We start from the raw sequence: 24,207 nt of genomic DNA, 5'->3' as shown, positions 1-24,207 counted from the left end.
AAAGACAAAGCAACTCAAAACCTGAAATAAAATGGTGAAAACATCAATAATATGTTCGAACAATATCCATATAATGGAGCAGCAAGGTGCATCAGTAAAGTTGGTTGCATTGAAGGACAAGATTTGGTTTGCATGGGAACTAAAAACACAAGTAAATGAAAATATGTTTTGGAAAAAAATAACGCACAAAATTTATAAATAATTCTTATCATATCTTATACATGTAATGGGTAATATTCGAGTGTGCAATATTTCACGATTTGCTCTATCAATTGGTGTATTAAATTTTCGCAGTCTTTATTTTTCAGGTCCTTTAAACCAGTCTATGGGAAATAGAAATATCTAGACTTAATTTAACAAGCTATTATTTCCGCGATTTCTCAAACAATATAGCAAAAATTAGAACATTGAAGATTCACGCTATATAGTAAAATGTGAAAATAGGAATCACTGGTATAAATTAACAGGAGGTTAAAGATTAAAGCCTCCGTAGATGTAATGTTAATATCATGACGGTCTTTCTGTGTTTTCAGTTATTTACTAGTAGGGATTTCCTTAACACTTTGTCAATTATCTAATGTGTGTCTACTAAGAAAACGGCGACAAATAAATAGGCAAATACTAATTTCCTCAGAGGATAATCAATATCTACAAAAATAGGATGAATGAGACACAGTTTCTGCAATTAAGACAAATTCCTATTCTAACTGATGCTATTATGCTTACTTATATAGTTAACCAAATTTAACGTCTGAACATTACATGATCCATTTCTGCTTTCTTGATTAACTTTAGGAATGAATGACTGAATAGTCAAAGTCGACGGAATATTAAAACTAATCAAAGACGACGGTTTTACGCTGCTGGAATTGTCAGCCAATAATGTTTGAATTCAGTTCTTGGATGACGTAATTGCTTTATAAACTTCCGTTATGTCCTTTACTATGAAAGTACTACGTCTCTTTTCAATTGACTTTTAACAATTAGGCTTCTGGAACAGGGTTATTTTGCTACCAGATTAAAGTCGACACTACCGAAGTTTTTGGTCGTGATCATGACCTCGTGGATCTAGTCCATGGTGATGTTTAGGTACCTTTACACCTCCCATTACCGAATCAATTTGTCGTCAAAGAATATTCTCTGATTCTTTTTCAGTATAAGCCTATATTTGTACCCCACTGGGTCAAGAAACCAAGATTTTTGTGACTCAATTGTTTGAGCGTCTAAGCCTTCCTGGGATAGCATGTGTAAACAAACTAATGTAGGTATCATTGTGTAGCCAAATGTCTAAGCTTTACAATGGTACTATGAAAGTTGCAATAACACTTAGGATGTTGCGGTAAAATAAAAAAAAGTGTACCCCTACTCTCTCCCCGAAAAATCGCCTAAGTTGACATGTTCGATTTTTCGGTCAAAAGTTACATATAAATTCGACTCTTAAAGTAATCAACCATCTGTAACACGATACTAACCAATCGACATTGACCGATTAGTGTCTGTATAGTGAGACTCATCAGTAAAAGATTTATCAATAAATGACACTTTGCCACGTCTCTAACACTGTTTTTATTTAACGACTATATGTTTTTTTTATTTTCCTAAGTTCCTTTTGAACCTTTTGAAGATAATTATGAGTAATTGTATCAGACTCAAGAATACAGAAGATGGACATGGTTGTAATGACTACATGAACCAGAACCTAGAAATTAACCTGTATGTAAATTCCATGGTACAAAATATAGGTATACAATATTTAAACAATAGATAAACGACAAGTCTCATTTTTAGGTACTTTGAAATTTGTTATACTACAAATTTTCATAAACACGATAAATTAAATCTGACTCCTAGTTTGGTGAATGCACTCAACTATGGTCAAGCAGCAGTGTCATCGACCCGATGGTTATTGAATACAAAATACCAATCATATATATTTCATATGCAGATTTCGACATGTTGTACACGTGTTTTATGAAGTAACATCTCATCAACAGCATTATAATCAAATACAAAGGAAGATCCATGTCCACTTCAGCTTAAACTAAATTATATACCGTTTGTTTCCCCTTTATTTGGTAAACCTGATACACCTTTTATCCTATATCATAGCGATGACGTGTTCATTACCTTGTTTTGTTAGTTTTAGATTGCAGAGACAGTAGTCATTAATACAAGGGTTGTTCTACAGATTAATATGCAACCTATTTGCCCTTATCTAAAACTAGATCTTTTCATAATGGAATGTTAAATAGGTCTGGTAAATTTAACAACAATTTACAAATGAATACAAGGACAAAATTCGAAATCGAAAGAAAAGAATAGTTGCCATAAAAGGATACGAACAGAAAGGCAACAACTCCAGGCAATAATCAAATCGATAAGGCAGACTAAAGAAAGTTCAGATAACCAATGGAAACTAAAAGACAAAAAAAAATAAATAGTCGGAAACAACCGCAATCGTTTTGAATTTCTACTTGCATTTACTCTGGAAATGACAGGTAAACAAATCGGGTTTTTTACCACTCATAAAAATTAAACAAATAAAAATGTGAATAACCATTTCAACTAGTATTTTGTATTTGTCATATATCTCTATTTGAATCTTAATATTCCAAGATCTGAAAAAAAAACAAATTTTCGAAGAAATGTTTTGAAAACATATTTGAACTAACAATATGCTACATTATAGCCATAGAATATCACACGAAAAAATGTAACACATGTTTGAATATATTTTAAAACATATGTTGAGGACAGATATAATATAATATCATTGAATTGTATTTTTTAAAGATCATCAGTAGGTCATACGCTGTTCATTAAAGCAACCACTAGGAAAACATGTATGGAAAATGACTTTTTTTCTATCAGATAATTTCTGCAGTTCTAAGAATGTTGATATCGTTGCTCTTGCATGCGTTACTTTTCCAGGGTTGTTAGGTTCGTCCAATGAATGAGTACTATTATATTAAGCAATGCAATATAGCACTTGGGAAATATGACACAGTGAAGTCGTTATTTAAGCTATTACAGAACTTTTATTCGAATCAAGATATGGGACGACATTTATGGCCCTCATCGGATATTAAACTTTGCATAGTAATTCTATATCATTCTTCTGTAGACACCCCATAATTCTTTCTTTTAATGTAGGTGCTTAGCTGAGTCATAAATTAAAAAAAAATGGTTTAAACTTTAATGCCATGTACACTGCTTAAGTTGAGAACAAAGTAATTTTACCAGTTTCATTTGAATCTTAACGAAAATGACTGTTTATACTATACGACAAAGACTTTCATAATTAAATTCACAAGAACTATTTCTCTAGACTATCAGATCGATCGCTGCACCTATGTTACTACCTATTGCATAGCGTTAAATGTAAGAAGCACGTTTTAAATGCTATATAAAGATAATGAAAATTAGGATGTTGAAAATTTTACATGTTAAAAGAAAAAGCATACAATGATTTGATCCAAACCATTTTATTTATATTATAAATATGATGAAAAAGCAGTGGCGTTCAATGAAATAAAGCAGACAAATCTATGTCAAATGTGGTGGAGAAAACGGATGGGAAAAATCAAGCGATTGTGTTAGTCAACAATAGTTCTGTACAATATCATTATTGCACTCAACAGTACTGTATCAGGAATATTATACATTTAATTTATCAATAAAATTAAATGTAGTTTTAAGCATATTATCGCCTAAATAGCTACATTTAAATTGATTCATTTTATTTCCATTACGAATCATATTTCTGTTTTTTTACTATTGATGTTGTAATATTATATATTTATCCAATCTGATTCCAGATAATTGATACCAGTACATTTAAATATTTAAGCATTTCAGAAAATCAGTTACATTTTGTCCGCACAGGTTATGTCAAGCTTTGCATAACACCAGACTATGTTATTATACGGAAATAATGACACATTTTATAAGTACCTGGCTTTTTAAACAAACTTTTCTCAATAAACCGTCTGTAAAGAATTCTTTTGCTGATAAGTATAGGTTTTGTGAATGTTCTTTGTAGTTTATCATATACTTCACACTGTTTGATGTTCTTAGTGTTAACAATTTTGTTGAGCCTTAACCGATAAAATTATGTAATTTGAATAAACAATGTGAATATTAAAGACTTATTAGCGGAAGAATTAATATAACAAATAAATACAAACATGTCGATATTTCATAGGAGTGAAAGACCGAACACCAAAAAATATCGGAAATCATTACGTTAATTAACCAATACTTTTGTAATATTTACTTATTTTCCACGTGCTAAATGTTTCTTTGACATGATCAATTATTAAACGACGAGTAATTTAGTTCCAAATACATTTTAGAAATTGCATCGAAGTTTCTAATCACTTAAATAAATTAGAAAACTTTTTGTTTTGTTTGGAACAACAGTAGCCATTCAAAGAATATCTAGTTACACCAATATGGACACATAGAAATGCCATGGGTATCATGCCTTCAGCAGGATGTCAAATCTTCGTGGTTCTTTCAATTACTTTTACTGGTGAGTCATTTATTGTTGTTAATTAAGCTCTTTGATTATAAAGATGGCAAAATTATCGAATTTCACTGTTTGATAAATTTCGATAATTCACATATGAAATAAATTCTGTGATTTCGCACTTGATTTTTATTGCCGCTAAAATGTCACAACGTATACATACGTCGAAAAATCTGTAAGATAAACGAATAAAACAATCTAACTAGAAATACTGTGAGCAAATCACACTTGGTGATACCCCTGCTCCGCATGAAAGACCCAAAAAGTGATTCATATTGAAAAACAAAATTAGTGGTGCAAAATGGCATTATGTGCTGAAGGGGGTTCAGAATTTGTACAATAGCAAATTTAGATAATTAAATATGATACAAGTCTGACATATGTGTCGGTAAATACCCTCGCGGGGACCTATGGACCACCAACAGTGGCATCAGCCAAGAGGTTTTTTTTAGAAATAAAATTACCAATAATATAAATACTGAAATTTTCGGTATGATGTACACGTGTTTCAAAGAGTAACCACCAGCATTGAAACAGTTGTATTTTTTTTCGGATCATATTCAGTATTTTTTATTGTAATTTTTTACTAGTTTAAAAAAACTTCAATGACAAAAATTTGATATAAAGAACAGTGTATTAAAACCTTTTCCGATCTTTGTGAAAGACAATAAATAAATCTTATCGGCAATGTAATATATACTAAATATATATCAAAGGTCATACAAAAAATCAAAACTCTAGATCAGTTTCGACACTGATACTAAAAAAAAAACTGAAACAGAAAAAGTGAACACCATGAAAAACCAGATACAAAAACAAAACAAAACACCACTATCAACAGCATCAACAAAATCCATTGCAAAAATACAACAACAATCATTATCTTGACTGTTTATCAAACTATATTCAGTTTTAAGTTTGCTATAATATGATATAAATTCTCCGTGAGTGGTAAACATTTAATCATCTATTACACAATAATTGTTTGACTTTGAACTAATTTTACAAGTGTAAGCATTTGGATTTACTGATCGATATAAGTACTGGATATTGAGTTTGTCATCAATGCTTAATTTTTAATAACAGGAAAATTATCATTTCTTCCACTGGAATGAGAATACACATGTCCATTAGTTCAAAAGCTACATATTAGCATAATTGGTTTATGGTACACGTAAAATAGTACAATTGCCATTGTTCTAGTGTAAACTTTTTTTCAAGCGTACGTTTTTGGTACGAATAAGGCAAAATGTGAAAAATCAGAAACATGCATGTCAAAATCCCACTGATCTAATAATATGAATCTTTCAAGGATGCTTTCTCTATTTGAAAAGACCATTATTTGATCTCTGCATCACTGGATTTGCTCATTTTTTTACTAGAATGTTAGACAAATGAGGTTTTTGACAAGAGTTATCTGTCCTAGAAATGTTCATTTTCAGTGCATTCCAATGAGAATGCAACTGGATTTAGCAAAGTGATACGGGAAAGAGTAATCAAAGGAACTAAGGTTCTAGCGGTAATCAAAAGTATGTAGTCCAAGGACAAAGACCAGACATGGAAAACAGACATACACAACAAAGGACATAAAGTAACTAAAACAATACAAAACTATAAAGTCAGCCTCATAAGAGTGAGGGAATAGGTCAACAAGTAGAGGAGCACAATTAGTTCCCATTGGAATGCCGACCATTTAATGAAAAATGCGTCCACCAAATTGGACAAATATTTTGTCGATTACAAATTCTAGCATTTTGTAAACATCTTCTACTGTATATTTGACATATGATTTGGAATTATTTCTCACAACGTATGAGGAATCTCTACCAAGAACTATATATTCTTATCTAAATCTTGTCTTTTTTCCATAATTATAAAGCTGCAAATTGTTCAATTAAATTTTAAAATGTATTTTCACACCATGTTTCACCGACTGCCTGATTCATACAGAGACAGACACTTAATAACAATATATCATATAAGTTTTATACGTGAAAGTAAACAACGTGTGTAAACACATATTATATTTGCTTGAAATATCATTATCTAATCTTGATGAATTATAGCGCAAAGAAAAATATACGACCATCTGTATTTGTCCACTAATCAAGATTTTTTTTATTCAGGTTTAAATGCACAAAGCGTTACAAAAGCAGTAGCAGATGCCATCCTCACAAATTATAACAAGGGTCTTCGACCAATTTGTCCAGGAGAAGATATGGTTAATGCTACACTAGGTGTCGCTCTTCGCCAGATTGTTCATTTGGTAAGAAATGTTTGTTCCAAAGAAAAATAAATATCGATGATTTTTAGGGTATAAACTACATAACCACCAATAATGTTACCTGTAAATGTAATGTAGAATTAGTAATTTTAAATTTCGAAGTTCTTTTTTTCCGGAGTGTATTCAAAGAGAGTTATTGATTTTAGCTTGAATTGTATTCAAACAATAAATCTAATATCTTTGTAATAAAAGTGCATTTCAATTATGCTATTTTCTTTGGGTTTACTAAAGTTCTAAATAGCGTATAAATACAAATTCTTTTCGAGGAAACATAAAGCATCAATGAAGAACAATATTCAAAATAACAGACCTAGAACAAAAAGAAAGTCGTAAATTAAACTCATCATTTCTTTAGTGAATTCGATGCTACATTTTTCATACTACAGGATGAACCTGCACAAATTATAAAACTGAACATGTGGATACGAATGGTAAGTGTAATACTAGTAAAAAAGCATAAATCCTACTTCTTTGAAAACGTCCATTGCAGTCCAAATAAAAACTTCCGAACATACTAAGTATCCGTTTCTTGATAGCCTACTATCATAAATTAGAAAACATTAAGTGTTTGCGCATTCCGCATTACATTTTTATGATCTGTACAATATACAGTACTAAGCGAGTGATCAACACAGATCATTGCTGGGTTTTTCTACGCCGAAGATTAGGAGTGATGGCCACAATCTTTTTTCACTCTCGTGCCAATGTCTGTTGTGAAGGATTCTTAGTTGTTCTCGGTACAAACATGTTTGATAAAAGTTGATTTATGTTTTTTTTTTATCAATGGCTGTGTTACTCATAAGCAATGAGTTATATATATTTTTTTGAAAATTATTCTTTTAACTGATTTAACCACTGATTTATCGATTGTGACATTATAGCATGCAAATGATATATAATCACCGCTGGTATACAACTCCGCAATGAAAGAAAAATGTATTGCGCGCTGTAAAACATGGAATTAAAGCACCATTTCGATTGGAATGCCCATACAAAGTCGGGACCATTACGGTGAAGGCTACCCCAATGAGGTTATACCGTTTTGTCAGATTTATTTTGGAATTGACTTATAAATCGGGTTAGTGTTCTGTCAGTTTGTTGTTACACTTATTTCCTTAGACATGCCATTATCCAGTAACATTTAAAATGTCCGTAATATTTTGCTCTATTTTTTACTTTCAAAACCTTGGCCTATGTAGAGTGTTTGGACGAGTAATCAAGGGAACCAAGATTATAGCGGTAATCAAAAGAATGTAATCCAGGGACAAAGACCAGACATGGAAAACAGACATACACAACAAAGAACATAAAGTAACTAAAATCATACATACAAAGTAACAAAAGTAAATGAGCAACTCGAATTCCACTAAAAACTGGGAACATGGACCAGGTGCATCGGTAGGGTAAGCGTCCTCTGCTTTTTCTAGAAAACACCCGCCGAGTTGCTCATAAAAAGTCAAGTCCGGGATAGACAAACGAGGAAAGGAAAACTATGACCCGTTGAATAAATCAGTTTTCATGGTGCAGATGGATACACCATAACGATTCACGAGTTCATGATGATGACCATAAAACGTCTGTAGTGATGACTTCAATCTGTTCCAGAAGCCTATTTTTTAGAGTTCTAGCGCAATACAAAAAGTCTGTGTAGTTTCGGCAAGCTCTGGCATAAAGTATTAGTTGTGATATGAACACTCCATACGCAGGAACCGAAGGGATGTTGCCACAGATGAAAGGAAAGTGAGCAATGAATACTTGAACTATTACTTATGAATCAATACATTAACTGATATTTGTTTGGTAATGAAAAATATGTAGATTAGCCATAAAAATATATGCACTGCACGAATGTATGACTTCATGTGTTATAATAATTTTATTCTTCATTCAATTAAAATCACTGGAACTAAATATGGTACTTTTACAGAAATGGAAAGATTGTTTACTGCGATGGAACCCGAGTGATTATAATGGCATTAACCAAATAGTGATTCCAGTTAAACAGATTTGGAAACCTGACCTGACTCTATACGATAGGTAAAAATGTAGATGCTTATCCTTTGCATCTTTTTACCTCCAACTATCCCTAAAATATTAAAAAATACCAAAAAGAATATTTTGATATGCTGTGAAAATCAGTATCCGTTTGAAAATGAAAAGAAAGGTGAATTGTGATAACAATGCAAACTGTACAAATTGCATTAAACATACTAATTATAAAAGTTCTTTTGATTAGCTTTAACCATAAAGTAATATAGAAAGTCGTTAGAACTTTTAACTGGTTTGTTCTCAAATTTTGCAAAAAAGGGCGATGATGACACTGTCATCCAACAAATGTTGTTTCTCAGGGACGGATCTAACCAAAGTACGTATTAATTTTGAAATTAAATAATTATAATACAAAGAACAACCATGCAGTATCCAAGCGAAGACAGGGAAAATGCCCAACATACAGGGAATAAGAACATGTACGCAGGAAAAAAGGAAGAAAAAACTAATAAGCACATCGAAGTCAACATAATTGGTATTTAGATCAAATGCAGCGGAATGGTTTTTTTTCTGCAAAACACCGACGGATCAATTTTTTAAACAAAAAAATCATTATATCAAAGACTTATATCAACAACAAAAAGAATAATTTTCTATTAGTAATGTAACAACCTGCAGAATTACATGCACAAAAATTATTTCATTCCAGTTTGGATACCGAAATTGCCGGTATCAACTCCTTCAACGCTATAATCGACTCCGATGGAACAGTTATGTACAACTTTCCTACGATACTGGAATCATTATGTCCAATTGAAGTTGCTATCTTCCCTTTTGATACTCAGGAATGTCCTTTAATGTTTGGTTCCTGGACATATAACGGTTTTCAGCTTGATATCAAGCCGAGGAATAACCCAGGAGACCTCTCCTCATTCAAGGAAAATGTGGAATGGGCCAGCAACACAATTACTGCGGTCAGGAATGTAATAATTTACGGGTGCTGCCCCGAGCCTTATGTCGATATAACTTTTTACATAAACATCAGTCGCAAGCCCGCTTACTATATCACCAATATCATTACCCCCTCTATCATGATAGCAGTCTTGGCAGCGTTTGGATATTTACTTCCGGTAGAGAGTGGAGAGAAGGCGTCGTTGATGATAACAGTAATGTTGTCCATGTCAGTGTTTCAACTTTTAGTTGCTGACAAGCTTCCACCATCAGCAGACACCACTCCTGCTTTAAGTACGTATAGTTCAAGTTATGTATATGAAACATGTTGATTGATTAATAGCCCTAATCGTTATTTTAAGTCAATAACACCTAGTAGAAACATAACAATCAAGTATTATTTTTGCAGTAAATTACGAGAGTTAGCGAGGTAAAAGTGATGTTCGTGCAAATGGTTCAACCAGACAAACCTCAAATTCAAGGTCAAATTTGATTTGTTGTCTACTGAAATATGTCTAAAAGTAATTACATGTACTTTTACATTTTTAATTGAGAAACATCAAACAATATTTTACTTGTCACATTTGCGGTATTTGTTTTTAAATATGTGTTAAATAGCCTCACAACTGTTTTCAAAGTTTTTCGTAATCACATATAATAAGATAAGTTGCAGCTGCAGTAGTAATCGTTTATGATGAGTGATTTTCTAATTGGCTTCCGTTGTAGTGATTTTCTTCAACTTCATTCTCGGACTATCAGCTGTATCTACAATTATTCAAGTACTTGTAATCAACGTGTATTATCAGGGGGACAAGAAAATGCCAAGATGGATTAAAAATTACATTGTTTATCCCATGTGTCATATCACGTTTGTCGACACACAAGTTCAACTAAAAGTTTTATGCTGTAACAAGGTAAAGTAATTGTAAGTCCTGACCATTGTAAACCAACTTATTAATTCTAATTTTACGAGCAAGTAAAAAAAGCAAAAAGTAGTCGACGCGAATAGGTTCCTTAATGATGGGGCATATGTTTCAGTAAGTTTTAGTCGCGAAATGAAATGACAGTGAAGTTGAATTGACATCGAAAAACGTGAAAATATGTATCCGCGGTAGAAGAGTTGGTTAACAGTAAATTGTTTTTTTTTTTCACAAATATATTCAATACATCTTGATAACAACAGAACAGCTATGCGAATTTATCCGGAAGTACTTGAGACGTCGATATTTTCACTGTTTCAAAAAAGGATTTTTTTCTGCCATTTTTCGATACTGCATTTCAACTTCATTTGACCTTTCAATATGTCTAAAAAAGACGATTTTTATTTCTGGAGGTAATGAGGCGTAAATACTTTGATACTTTTAATGAAATCCCTGCGTCCTTGTTCTCATGCAACACACCTGATACACTCTTTGTATTAAATTCGATCTCCAATTCATCTATTCTATATAGAACTTCCCTCTTTTTAGTTATGGCGAAAATAGACAAAAAAGGAAAAGCGCAAATAATCTTACATTTCAATGATAATGATTCACTTGAAATATATCATTATTGAGGGAAAATTCTTCGACAGATAATACACATTAAATGGACTTTAAACACAAACAACCAATCATCAAAAATACATAAAAAATAATAATAAAAAACATAGACAAAACATACACCACGAAAAATTTGACAAATTGCATGTTTATTGGCTTTGGTGTGGCGATTAGTAAATTTACCTATGTACCTGGTGCATGATGCAAGTGTTTAGTGGAATCCTTTTTGCTCATTTATTTTGTTTCTTTGTATTGTTATTTTGGTTATTTAATGTTTTTTTTTTTTGTATGTGTGTCCATTTTCCCTGTGTAGTCTTTATCCTTGGAATACATTATTTTTTTTTATTTCCTCTCGAATCGTGGTTCCTTCGATTGCTCTCCCACTAAAAAAAAGTTATCAATATTCCCCTATTGATAATAGACAAGTATCATATAATTATTTCCTTTCACATTTTTTGTCTTTAATTCTTTCCAGAATAGTGTCAAAATTCTAAAAGATGAAAAACGCAGCCTGTCTAACGCAGAACTCTGGCAAAACTTTGCTGTAGCGATGGACAGACTAGGAATAGTTCTATTCAGCTTTACTCTAGCAGTCGGATGCGGGTGTGTCTTCGCTAACATGAAGGACTAAAAAAAAATAGTTTTAAATTAAATATAAATATTTTGGGTACTTAGGACTTTATACCTCTTTCATTCTGATCCGTCAAAATCAAAAGATTTCCGATAAAACTCAACTAGAGACATTAATTTTATGAAACCGGGCTATGGTGAACTACTTCGCGTAGAATCAGAAAAACGGTATACTGTTTTCATCGAAAATAAAACAAACAAATGAAGGCACACACTCACATGTACTGATAAGGTACTATTCAAGCAGAGTATTTGGAGTAATGTTCAAATCGTTTAAGCTTTTTTCACAAACTATTTACTGTTTAGCCGGTCATAAAGGTGGGAGTGAAATACAAAAAAATATCAATCATAAATACATTTTTGTGTATGTTGCAAATTTTGAAATGCTGTACACGTGTTTGAAGGAGTAACTTCTCATCGGTAGCACTAGAATCAAATATATAGGAAGATCTCATTAAAACAAAATTGTAAACAAGAAGTACTTTAAACTAAAACTATCAAAATATCCCGATTTCATAAAATATATCGGTTTCATAAAAAAGGCAGGTTTAATAAATAATCCCGTTTTATAAAAATCTCAAAGTTGAACCTTTTTATTTGCGGGCTAATTATTTTCCTTTGCACGAGTTGGCTGACAACCACTCACTGGATAAGCGAAGTTCGATTTTGATAACTGTTGATACAAAAACATTGTTCTAAGTAACATAACAAGACATACATCGGTTTGTCTAAATAACCAATGAACCCTCACATTATCGAGTTCACACAGTCCACAGTCGCAATTATCAATAATTCTACTTAGTATAATGTGTGTGTTTCTTATTTTATAAGTCTAATTTGTTTTGTTTTGCATGGGACTTTATTATTAAGATATGTATATATATATATGATCTAGGACTGATCTAGGATTAATCTAGGACTGTAACTTAGTACACGATGTATGGTAGTACGGGACAGTTCATTTTAGATGTTATTATGTAGGATAGAGGATCAAATTAATGATGCATGTCACAACAAATCAATATTATACAAACGTCTGAGAATGTGACGACTCTATTTGCTGCACTATTCCATCGGACCAAATTGATACAGAGAAGATATATAAACGTATCGAAAGGTCTGAAAAATTCCTAACAATTGCTTACATGAACGTATTTGAGAGTGGTAAAAAATAAAACCGAAAGGGAGATTTTTTTATAAATTCAATATAAAAGTGCACTTGAGCCATTACTAACTACATTTAACAACTGATATGGTACGCCGGACTTGACGGCAGGTGTTTCTAGAAAAGCAGAGGACGCTTACCCTACCGGTGCACCTGGTCTATGCTCCCAGTTTTTAGAGTCCGAGTGGCTCATTTGCTTTTGTTACTTTGTATGATTTTAGTAACTTTGTTCTTTGTTGCGTATGTCTGTTTTCCATGTCTGGTCTTTTGTCCGTGGATTCTATTCTTTAGATTACCGCTATAACCTTGGTTCCCTTGATTACTCTTTCTATGGCAGTAAGACAAACAATACAAGATTATGTATATATTGGTTTAATGTGTAAGTTTCTCAAAAGAAATACAATCAACAAATCACAAGATCAAACAAGCAAATATCAATTAACTTTCTATGTTAATTTAATTAATATAATAACTGAGTGTCTGACATTATGTTCGACGTAACAAAAGCAATGTGAATAAAAAGCTTATTTCAAAGTGTCTTGCATCAGAAATATTGTATATGTAAGATATTTTTTTCATTAAAATCAATTAAACAATTAACGATTTATCTACAGCAAAAACAAAAGAAACAGGAAACAAATAATGAAACAATAAAATAAACTGTAACAAAAACATTTCGCCTGTGCCAAAGTCAATTTTTGAATTGTTTCGAATTTTGGAGACAAATGAACTTTCAACTTAATTACTCACACTAATTGTAAAAAACATTGTTAATGTTAGAATCTACATAACTTTAAACTGTAGAAAAAGTTGATCACTGTTAAGGTATATGAAAGTAAATTTTACCTTTAATAAGAATAATAAGGTGTAGCTTTGATTACTTTGTTTCTTTTATAACTGACTTCAGCCATTTGCATGACGCAGTCAGAACTATATCAAAACTTCTTGATGACCAAATATCGTTCTATTTTATTAAGTTTTGAGGTTAATAACTAATGAAATCCTTGTCCAGCTATAATATTAGGAAAATCCATATGTTACGCATGGGATTCATTGTTTCGTTTCACAGAATTAGGAAATCATAAAAAAAGGATTTCCATTGATTGTTTGAATATCATCGCCTCTTATAATAATTATCGGAAGTTCTCTTGTTATCACATACGTGTTATTGAGCTATGGTTATTATGTATTCCTAGTGAATATGCTTTGTTGAGTCCTCTAAGACGTGTCAATTCTAACTGTCTGTATCCGGAATTTCTTTGCCAGACATATCTGTCATCTGTAGAAATATAAGCAAACATAAACTTGCCTTTTGAAAAGAGATATGACACCAACCCTTAGGTAATTGTATTACGAGATACAATCTCAACTAAACTGGTCGAGTATATATTCTATATAAAATAATGTGCATACTGTAAATTCATATATTGTAGTAAACATTTCCACTCTATTCGTGTAACTGATTTTTTGTGCAAAAACGAATGGTTTTTTTTGTTATTTTTTTGGGTTGTGTTAGTCGTACCTGTTTACCAAATTTATTGCACTCTTTTACTTTTTCTAAAATGAAATAATGTCAATAAAAATAAAACTTTTTCACTTTCGTCGACTGATTGTGGTGCATTGTCGTTCTTAATACAGTTGAAGGAATTGAAGGATAACTCTGTGCATATGATGAATATTTACCAACCAAGAAAGGATATAAAATGATTATATACCATAACGTCAAAGAAATGGACAAATCGTTTTAGTACAGAACATAAACACTGTACCGTTGAGCCTAGTATGGACACATCATTTAAGATCTCTAAATATGGATGCAATGTGTAACAGAGGTTAAGAATTTGACCACAAAAACAGTCCGTACATCTTAAACAGTTCATGTAACAATACCCAAATTCCATCCCATCATAATTTTGGAAGCATGGTATCTTGTGGTCGAGTAAAACATTTTTAAAGACATCTATACATTTTTACTCAAGGTATTGTCCGAATATTAAGACAACGCTTTTTTGTTGTCCCATTTTGTCCGATAATTCCTAAACGGTTCAAGCAGATTTCCCAAAATTAACCGAAGCCTTTCGTTTTCGGCATGACACTTGGTGGTAAATTTATGTCATAGATAATCTTTACAGAAATATTCAATATAATGTTCAGACATCAAATGTCTACGGATGACGACAGGACAGACCCATATTGTTACAAGACCGCAATCATTTTGTGGTCCAGAAAAACGAACGTCCACTATGCATGTAGTATGAGCAAATAGGAAAATGATCGAAAAACTCGGAGAACAAAACAAATAATTCGGATTTCATCATGTCTTTACCGAAAAAAAAAACGTTATTAAGTGTTTCAAGGATACTTGTCATGTATAGTAGAAGAAAAATGTTCTGAATTATATAACATTCTTAATTTTGAGTAGAAGTATTTAATACAAATTAGACAGAATTTTATTCATGCATGTCAAAAACCAACTGAACTGACTTTTATTTTTGTTCAGAAACAGTAGATCACATAATCAGTGTTAGTTTTTCATTTGGTTGTTGCACTTTTGAGATAACAAATATTGAGATTGTACATAAAATTGGCACTTGGCAAAAGTTATTTTTCTCGATTTTATTTGATTTTGGTGCGAGCTAAATTTATAATTTTGTCAAAAGTGCAGATCTGAATACAAAAAGTCTATCGTTATATAAAAATATAGCATATATAGACCGAAAAATCATTATTTGTTTGGTGGGTTTTTCTTCACCTTGAATCACCTCTACTATTGGCAGTGCCTGGATTTTATATAGACTGGTACTTCCAGTTTCAAATTCCACGGTAACTAATTTTTACTTAATATGCAACGATTGTAGTTTGTTATATTTTCTGTCAGACTCGTGTATTTTTCTCTAAAATCACGTATCAAATTGTATATGTCGCGTCTTGAGACAAATATTTAACTTTACTTACCAACAATAGAATGTTTAGTATCTGTAGATCTATACGATCCAGTAAAAGATTTTCTAAATCTACATGCTCTTTTCCGAACATTGCCTAAAAAAGTAGCTGTGGAAATAGTGTACAATACTGGATTTATGGCAGAATTTAATGGTAAAACGAACACAGCTATCCAGGCATATACCTACAAGTACAATAAAATGCAAAAAATATTTGAAAGAAAAAAATTCTTTAAAGTAACACTCCTGCTGAGAACCATGCAAAATGTGATGCATGGTGGGGAAGCTTACATATTTTAATACTTGATATTTTGTCAAAAATAAACAGAAAATTACATGTGGTTTTTCACAGAACCCTTGTTCACAAGAGATAAAAATTATAAAGAATGCACTATAGAATTAAAAAATACAGGCGATTACTCTGTAAATATAAAACACAATAGATATTGTTGGATTTTAAATGTGGATTATTTCCTAAGAGCAAAGAGATTGGAATGAATATTTATAAATTTTATCATATAGACGTATAAAGAAACAAAAAAAAATAAAAATAAAATGCGTATCCTTTTTTTTTCTTAGGGGGGTGTATTGCATATTATAGAATTTGCATGATAATATATGGATATTGATCAAAGCCTATTCTAGAATATTCTGAAAATTACCCGACTCGAATTCGAATTACTTAGAAAAGTATAGTATAGGACTGTCATGAAAACTGTTATAACTGGAGAGACAAGTTGGCAAACGTTGCTCTTAAATAGTGAGTTTACTCTCTGTATTTGACAGCTGACAATCGTAATCAGATCACCACTATGTTGATATGCATGAAGTATTTGTTATATTACAGCCTGATCTGCACCATGAAAACTGATTTATTCAACGAGTCATAGGCAGAGAGAGGATGCTTATCCTACCGGTGCACCTGGTCCATGCTCCCAGGTTTTAGTGGATTCCAAGTTGCTCATTTGCTTTTGTTACTTTGTATGTATGATTTTAGTTACTGTATGTTCTTTGTTGTGTATGTATGTTTTCCATGTCTGGTCTTTGTCCCTGGATTACATTCTTTTGATTACCGCTATAACCTTGGTTGCCTTTTATACGAAGACATTTTTGTTACCTTACCTGTTGTGGTACTCGTGCTCCAAAGAGAGACGCAAATCCTAACAGAATGATAGGAATCCAACACATAAAATCGGTCATCACAATTAATGTCATTTTCTTTGCCATAGATGTATCAGATATCGCTTTAGATTTTCTAACAGCAGTTGTTGTCTTTTTGGCAACAAAAAACATCCAGAGATACGATATGAATATAAGAAGAAATGAAACAAAGTTTAATACAAGAAAAACAAACACGGAATATTCCCAACCACCCACGTGATTGGGGGTGATATGTAAAGCCAGGCACACGCCTGATCGCCCATAAAAGTTACGAAAATACTCAATTCCTATTAGAGGACATGCTGATAAAAATAACACTAAAATCCAAAGTGAGGGCATAACCACTAGGGCTTCTCTCATTCCTAAGCGTTTTACTTTTAATGGAAAGATAATGCATACAAGTCTGTCTATAGTTATAACTGTCAAAGTAAACACTGACAGTTCACTAGAAAAGGTCGACATAAAACCCGCAAATTTACACATGGCGCTTTCCCGCCAATATCTGTCATATCTAAAATATTTTCCTCTGTAATATGTATCGACTACTGCTATGATCATAAGGTAAACACCCATGAAAAAGTCACCAATCGCTAAATTTGCAATCAGAAAAGAATGCACCTGCAAATATAAAAAATACTTCAATTAAAAAAGATACAAACATTATCATTGTAAAAAACCTGATGTCTGCGAACGACGATGACAGAGGCATGTTATTCAGCAGTACAAATAAACAATGAAAATGGCATATTTTGGCACTGTCACTTTTGTGTGATTTCGTACAGTACACCCAAGAAAAAATTCATTTCTAACCTGAAATAAGACTTTTTTTACTGAAATAATTTGATCGTTTCGTGTAAATGTTTCCAGTATTTTTAAACTCCTAAAGTTAAAAGTTTTTGTTAAATCTACTGAAACATTATTGTGTTTTGTACTAGGTCAAATATTTTTACTTTCCACTTAAAGTACACATTACTCTTTTACCATGACAATATGAGAACATCCAGACGACCTTCTTATTTGTTTTACTCTTTACAGTTCTTTTTTTCTTATATGCAAAGGACACCTAGGTTTATTATACTAACTGGTGACTTAAATTTTCTATAGTTCAAAGCATAAAAAAGAAAAGATACCAGTCTACAGAAACATCAAAATGGAGGTATCAGAATAAATTTTATCACAAAGTGATCATGCTATCGATTGGCGATATTCATGCACACGACTTTTACTTCAAAAACATAGAATAAATAGATAAGATGTATACCTTTAGTTTTTTTTACGCATGCACTTTTGAAGATAAGTTGAATAAATGAACTATCCTCAGCGACTGAGTACAAATTAAACTGTAAATATGTAACTATGTATATAAGTGTACCTTCATACATAAAAACTTATGTGTAAGACGTATTAGTATTTACCTTTCCATTCTGAAAGTCTTTGATCCTCCAACCAATTACAAGCAAGTTGCCAAAGCAAGCTAGAGATCCAAGAATCCATATACTGATTCTAAGTACAAAGTTAGACATCAAGTCCTCACAAGACGAAAATTCGTCCGGTTTTGGATAGCAATGTTCCACATGTCTGACCATGCAGCAGAAGGGGAATTCATCGGTATGTCTCTCAAAAGAAAACAAACTATTTAAGCACTTTGTTTAACTTATCAGTGTTGTATTTTAAAACTTGGCTATTCTATGTGGTGTGCTGTTTCGAAGGGTGTTTTGTTAAATTCGTATTTGCCTCCCGACCTTCAATTCTCAGATTATTCCTCGTCACTTGTCACCTTTGACTACACTTCCGTTATACCTTTACTCTCCTATTGTAAACTCTCTCGACGTTGGTATTTTTTTATTTTTTTTATTTAAATATATTGTTTCTTCTCGTTTTTGCAATTTAAAAAAAAATAAGAAACAATGTATTTAAATAATAAAATATGGCCTGCTTTTATTGATGTCGATTGTAACAAATATATATATGAATTTGGCTATTTGCCATCCTAAGTTAAATTTTCACAATACAAGTTCCTCTTTCATCAACCCTGGACGTGGAGCAACTAGGCGGGTGTTTCTTGAATAGCAAAGGACGCTTACCCTACCGGTTCACCTGGTCCATGCTCGCTCCCAGTTTTTTAGTGGAGTCCAAGTTGCTCATTTACATTGGTTACTTTGTATGTATTATTTAAAACATTTAATGTTCTTTGTTGTGTGTGTCTTTTCTCCATGTCTGGTCTTTGTCTCTGGATCACATTTGTTTGATTGCTGCTCAAATCTTGCTTCCCTTGATTACTCTTTCAATAGATGCACTACTACAGTAAATCCTGCCAAAACCACACCCCTTGTAGAACTGTAAAAAGTGCCTGGTTTAGACAAATATTTTGGGATTTTCAGGGATTAGTCAAGACAGATTTCAATGTATTACGTTCATGTTTTAAAAACTTAAGCTGATGGATAAAAAAGAACTTATATTTGAAAAAAAGCAATTACTATCTACGCTCCTTACGACATTGATAAACGAGAGCTTACGAGATTTTATTGGATTAGAAAAGATGTACTTACAACGTGCGTAGTCGTGGGAGGCCATGAAAGGTGTTATACTCTATCATTGTTATGTCATTGTCAGACAAGTCCCTACAATTGAAAAAAAAACATATTTAGCCTTAATTACCCCTTAGGTTCCGGAAAATTGGAAAAGTAATAGAAACTCAAATAAAGACTTTGTGATTGGTCTTCTTTGACGCAAGTTTATACTTAAGCTACTTGAAATATTTTAAGACAATCTCATAAAATGTCTACAGTAAAAGCTATTTCAACAAAGGCAATTCTCAATTGGAAGTTTTTTGCCATATAAATATTTGAAATGAATTTTTGCACCATCTCTTTTAGATGTTATGGTGTGATATCACACTTAGTTTACATGAAGTAAGAATCATCCAATGTTAGTTTGTTTAAACTTTTCTGTTTTAAAAATAATATTGCACTTGTTCTCTTTAACATAGAAACATATATACGCTTCAGGGTTTTAAGTGTGTTTGTAAGAATCAGGCAAAATAAGAGACATGCATGTCAAAACCCAACCGATCTAACAATGTAATATTACTAAAGGATGCTTTATCTATTTGAAAAGATCATTATATTATCACTGGCTTTACTCAGAAATTTGTCAATAGAATGTTAGATAAATGAGAGTTTTGACAGAGTTATCTGCCCTTGAAATGTTCATTTTCAGTGCATTTTATTGAAATTATAAATCGACAAGTGAAATATTTTTTCCCTTGATTCTCTTGGTGCAAAAAGTCAAATTGCATTATCAAAATGATGTTTTTGTCCATACCATGTTTCACCCACTGATTCTTACAGGGACTGAAACCCAAATTTCAGTTATTGGCTTCTTTTCTGAAAACATAGCCTTTCCATCTTTTCTATTGTCAAGTATTCAATTGGTGTTTTTGTATGTTTGGATTACAAATATATTAAAGCATGCAAGTTTTGAAGCAAACGCAACATTTGAAATGCAGTCTTCCATAAGTGACTTACAAAGTTAGTAGCTTAAGTAGCCCGTTAAATGAACCATCTTCTATAAGTTCCAATTTGTTATGTGATAAATCCCTGCAAATAAAGGTTAAATTGGATTTGAAAGTATACGTAAACAAATGCCGATTAAACTTTCTGTTTTCTTTCTTTAGGATTTAAAATAAAACCCTACTTAATGAAAAAGCTTCCCACTTATTATTTTTTTTTAAATAAACAATCTCATATAAGACGCAAAGTGACACAATGTGTCTTTAATAATCCTATTTAAATATATTTTTTAAATTTCTGAAATAACACATAAACCATCTATATACCTATCAAAACGGCTAAATGCAATTAATAGGTGACGAAGCTATGTTTTTGCCTAAGCTATACCCGTAATATATGATATCTCAACAGTTACACATTCTGTTCAATACGCATGTGCAATGCTGCAAAACTGGAAGTAAATTGTATTATCTGCAATAACAGAAATTACTTACAAACTGTTAACGCTCCTCAATCCTAAGAATGAACCACTTGATAGTCTTGTAATTTTTTGGTAGCTAAGGTCACTAAAATGATTATACTTCATATTAATTATAAAATATCTACATTTATAAATGTGATTTTATTTAATGATACACAAAACACATTTATGCCCAAAATAATTCGTCAAGGCAAACGTAAAGGTAGCCTTAAATTGCATGATAATGGCCTAAAACCTATAAACAGATAGATCCAAGGATGTGCTGCAATAGAGACTGAATCATCGAAAACATTTACCTATGTGGACATACAAGGATAGATTATTATTGCTATTAGTGTTACTGTAAAAGTATAAGTTTTTGCGGATAACGTCCAGTGAACATATTCACATGACTAATTAGACCCGGTTTCAAAAACTGATAAGCGTTATATAGTGTTAAAATCAATTTTGCGGGTACTGTTTTTCCTGATATGCCGTCCACCGTAAAAATAAAAGCCAAGATTAGTATTGTTCCGATGAGATCGATCGAAAATCTAGCAAAAGGAAAAAGAAACTATTCAGATTTGATTTAAAAACGAACCTTCATGGACGTAAATTAGACATAGGTAACATATGTGAATCATTGTTTTGTTTGCAAAAGCAAGATCAACATTTAGGCATGTGGAAACATTTTGTTCGATCACTTGTCCCTGGATAAGTTTCAATCTTAATTTCACTTGTCCATAAACATATTACTTGCCAAATTTCTTTTAATGATTTTTGAAATAGATATAACTGCATAATGTTGTAGCAATGCCCTAAACAATTTTGTCAAAATGTACCACTCCTGTTCAATGAAGTATATTTCTGAACTATAATTTTAACAACATGCTTTTATTTACTATTTTAGTACTACCATCAGACAAGTTTATTTTCTTTATTTGATCTTTGATTTCAAATTAAAGAACCCCAGATATATTTACTGGTGCACCTGGTCCATGCTCCCAATTCTTAGTGCAGTCCAAGTTTACTTTACTCATTTACTTTTGTTACTTTGTATGTATGATTTTAGTTACTTTATGTTCTTTGTTGTGCATGTCTGTTTTCCATGTCTGGTCTTTGTCTCTGAATTACATTCTTTTGATTTCCGCTTGGTTCCCTTGATTACTTTTTAATAAAATCAGCACAGGCATATGAACCAAGATGATCCGCACCAAATTGCATGAGTTTCTTATTTGAATATTACATATAAAGCTGTTTTTGGCTACAGCAAAAGCAGTATTAAAGAGCTTTTTATATCTTTCTGATTGACCCTAGTTAGAGCTTTGTCCATTTGTCCACAGACCTGTGAAGGTTTAGACGTTTCTTTGGCTTGACATGACTGGTGCTTAGCAAAGGCCTGATGGCTATGAAGAGTGTTCTTCCTATCTACAACTTTGCGAACAAATAAATTACCCTTTTGATCACCAAACTGTGTGTGCTTTCTAAAAAATTTACAATAACGTATTCTGATTTTCAAAGTTTCTTTATATGACAACTAGGGAAACTCGAATAGCCAAGAACTTTTAAAGTCCCTTTTCCATTTATGTCATATTCCCGGTCTTTTTCAGACTTGTTTTTTCGTTTACGTGAATCTGGCGTATTAGATGTATTGGACACTTTATCTCTGACATTTTTGTTCTTTTCCCATGTTTTTTTTTAATTACAAACTGATCCATGAATGTTCCCGTAAAAATGTTCTTTACCAAAAACATTTTTACACATCCGGTATTCATATAATATATAAAACATTGCAGTATAAACTCGGGCAATTGTAAAGCGAAAACAATGGCAAAATTCTGGCTATCCAAGACCGAATACCTATTTTATGCAAACGGGTGATGACAAAACTATTTTTAGGCTTTAAAATGTACATTATCTAAAATTAAATAAGAAAGACAAAGTAACACTGCATCTGATTCACAGGACTAAAAGTCTAAAAAAGGAATGTGCATCCCCAAATTTTATACTTGTCCATGAACAACCAAGACGATAAACACTTGTCAGAGTGGCCGAACGCACAAACCGGACACCTCTGCCCTCACAAAACTAACTACATTTATATGACTTCACTAAAAACAACCTGTAGCTATCATTTATAAACAAATGACGTAAAAGACACGTCACAGACTCAATTTCATCTGCGTGATAACATATCTGAGTCGTGTTTAATTAGGTAAGATTTTCTTTTCTATAATTTTGCTGAAAAAAAAGCTTAATTGATCAGATTACGTGACATGTATTTACAGTGTGAGCAGCTGGGATAGTCCTATGAAAGACGACGGGTAGATCTCCTGGATACCGTTTCCCGACAGGTATCTGAAACAATAAATGAACATTAATTATTAGACCATTATGTGTTATTAGACTGGTTTCATTTACACAAATTGAACAGTCTGAATTACTTAACCTAAAAATCATTTTAGTCAAAAACAATACTAGAGCTTGTTTTCCATTACCCTGTTACACTTTCACTTATGCTACTTCCTGTCCGTCTGCTCTAACGAACCAACGGGTATGAATCCATATTGAAACACGAATGTGTGATTCAATTTGAACGAACCATATGATGGAAAGCACCATTGCTTGTTGACTACAAAAATATCCGACATGTTTGTAAATTTAATCGCCAGTGAGGATATCACAATACTTTCAGCGATGATGTCATAACGTACATGTATAACAAATATACAATTTCATGTGAAATCGACCTCAACAGGTTTTCTTGACTGATGTAGAGGTTGATAAAGTCATTAAGTTCATGCTCCCAATTGTTAGTGGAGTGCGAGTTGCTTATTTACTTTTGGTTCTTTGTACTGCTTTTTTTATTATTATTTTATGTTCTTTGTTGTGTGTGTTTTAATTTCCACCCGAATCATGATTCCCATTTAGTATTGAAATGAAGCCAGCTGGTTACTCTCGTGTTTTAATGATTCTTTTCTCAGAGACATTTGGCTCTTCCTCTTTTCTACCGAAAAAAAAAACAATTGAAAGGGGTCTTA

At 32.1% G+C, this 24,207-nt stretch overlaps 2 protein-coding genes across 3 annotated transcripts in view; one reads left to right on the top strand and one right to left on the bottom strand.

Annotated features, from left to right (window-relative positions):
- Positions 1–4,384: 4,384 nt before the first annotated feature.
- On the top strand, positions 4,385–12,055 carry LOC148620658 (neuronal acetylcholine receptor subunit alpha-9-II-like). Its single transcript, XM_088573921.1, has 7 exons — positions 4,385–4,534; positions 6,658–6,797; positions 7,202–7,246; positions 8,743–8,852; positions 9,514–10,049; positions 10,482–10,669; positions 11,772–12,055. Exons 1-7 carry the CDS (start codon positions 4,474–4,476, stop codon positions 11,925–11,927), a joined length of 1,236 nt encoding a protein of 411 aa, XP_088430047.1. The 5' UTR covers positions 4,385–4,473; the 3' UTR covers positions 11,928–12,055.
- Positions 12,056–13,447: 1,392 nt separating this feature from the next.
- LOC148620656 (G protein-coupled receptor GRL101-like) overlaps positions 13,448–24,207 on the bottom strand; it is a 77,794-nt gene continuing 67,034 nt past the window's right edge. For both annotated transcript variants that reach the window (XM_088574335.1, XM_088574336.1), the window contains 8 exons: positions 23,453–23,524; positions 21,201–21,272; positions 20,722–20,793; positions 19,744–19,815; positions 18,610–18,808; positions 17,156–17,812; positions 16,047–16,218; positions 13,448–14,370 (listed from right to left, as the gene is read on the bottom strand). In XM_088574335.1, coding sequence (XP_088430461.1) covers positions 14,246–14,370; positions 16,047–16,218; positions 17,156–17,812; positions 18,610–18,808; positions 19,744–19,815; positions 20,722–20,793; positions 21,201–21,272; positions 23,453–23,524 — 1,441 coding nt within the window. In that variant the 3' untranslated portion in view covers positions 13,448–14,245. The remainder of the gene's footprint in view (positions 14,371–16,046; positions 16,219–17,155; positions 17,813–18,609; positions 18,809–19,743; positions 19,816–20,721; positions 20,794–21,200; positions 21,273–23,452; positions 23,525–24,207) is intronic.

This window comes from Perna viridis, chromosome 3 (genome assembly GCF_037379345.1).
Source record: "Perna viridis isolate PV_CMFRI_1.1 ecotype Kerala chromosome 3, ASM3737934v1, whole genome shotgun sequence".
NCBI lineage: Eukaryota > Metazoa > Mollusca > Bivalvia > Mytilida > Mytilidae > Perna > Perna viridis.
The sequence above is the reverse complement of the archived record's forward strand: the minus strand, read 5'-3'. Positions and strand labels throughout refer to the sequence as shown.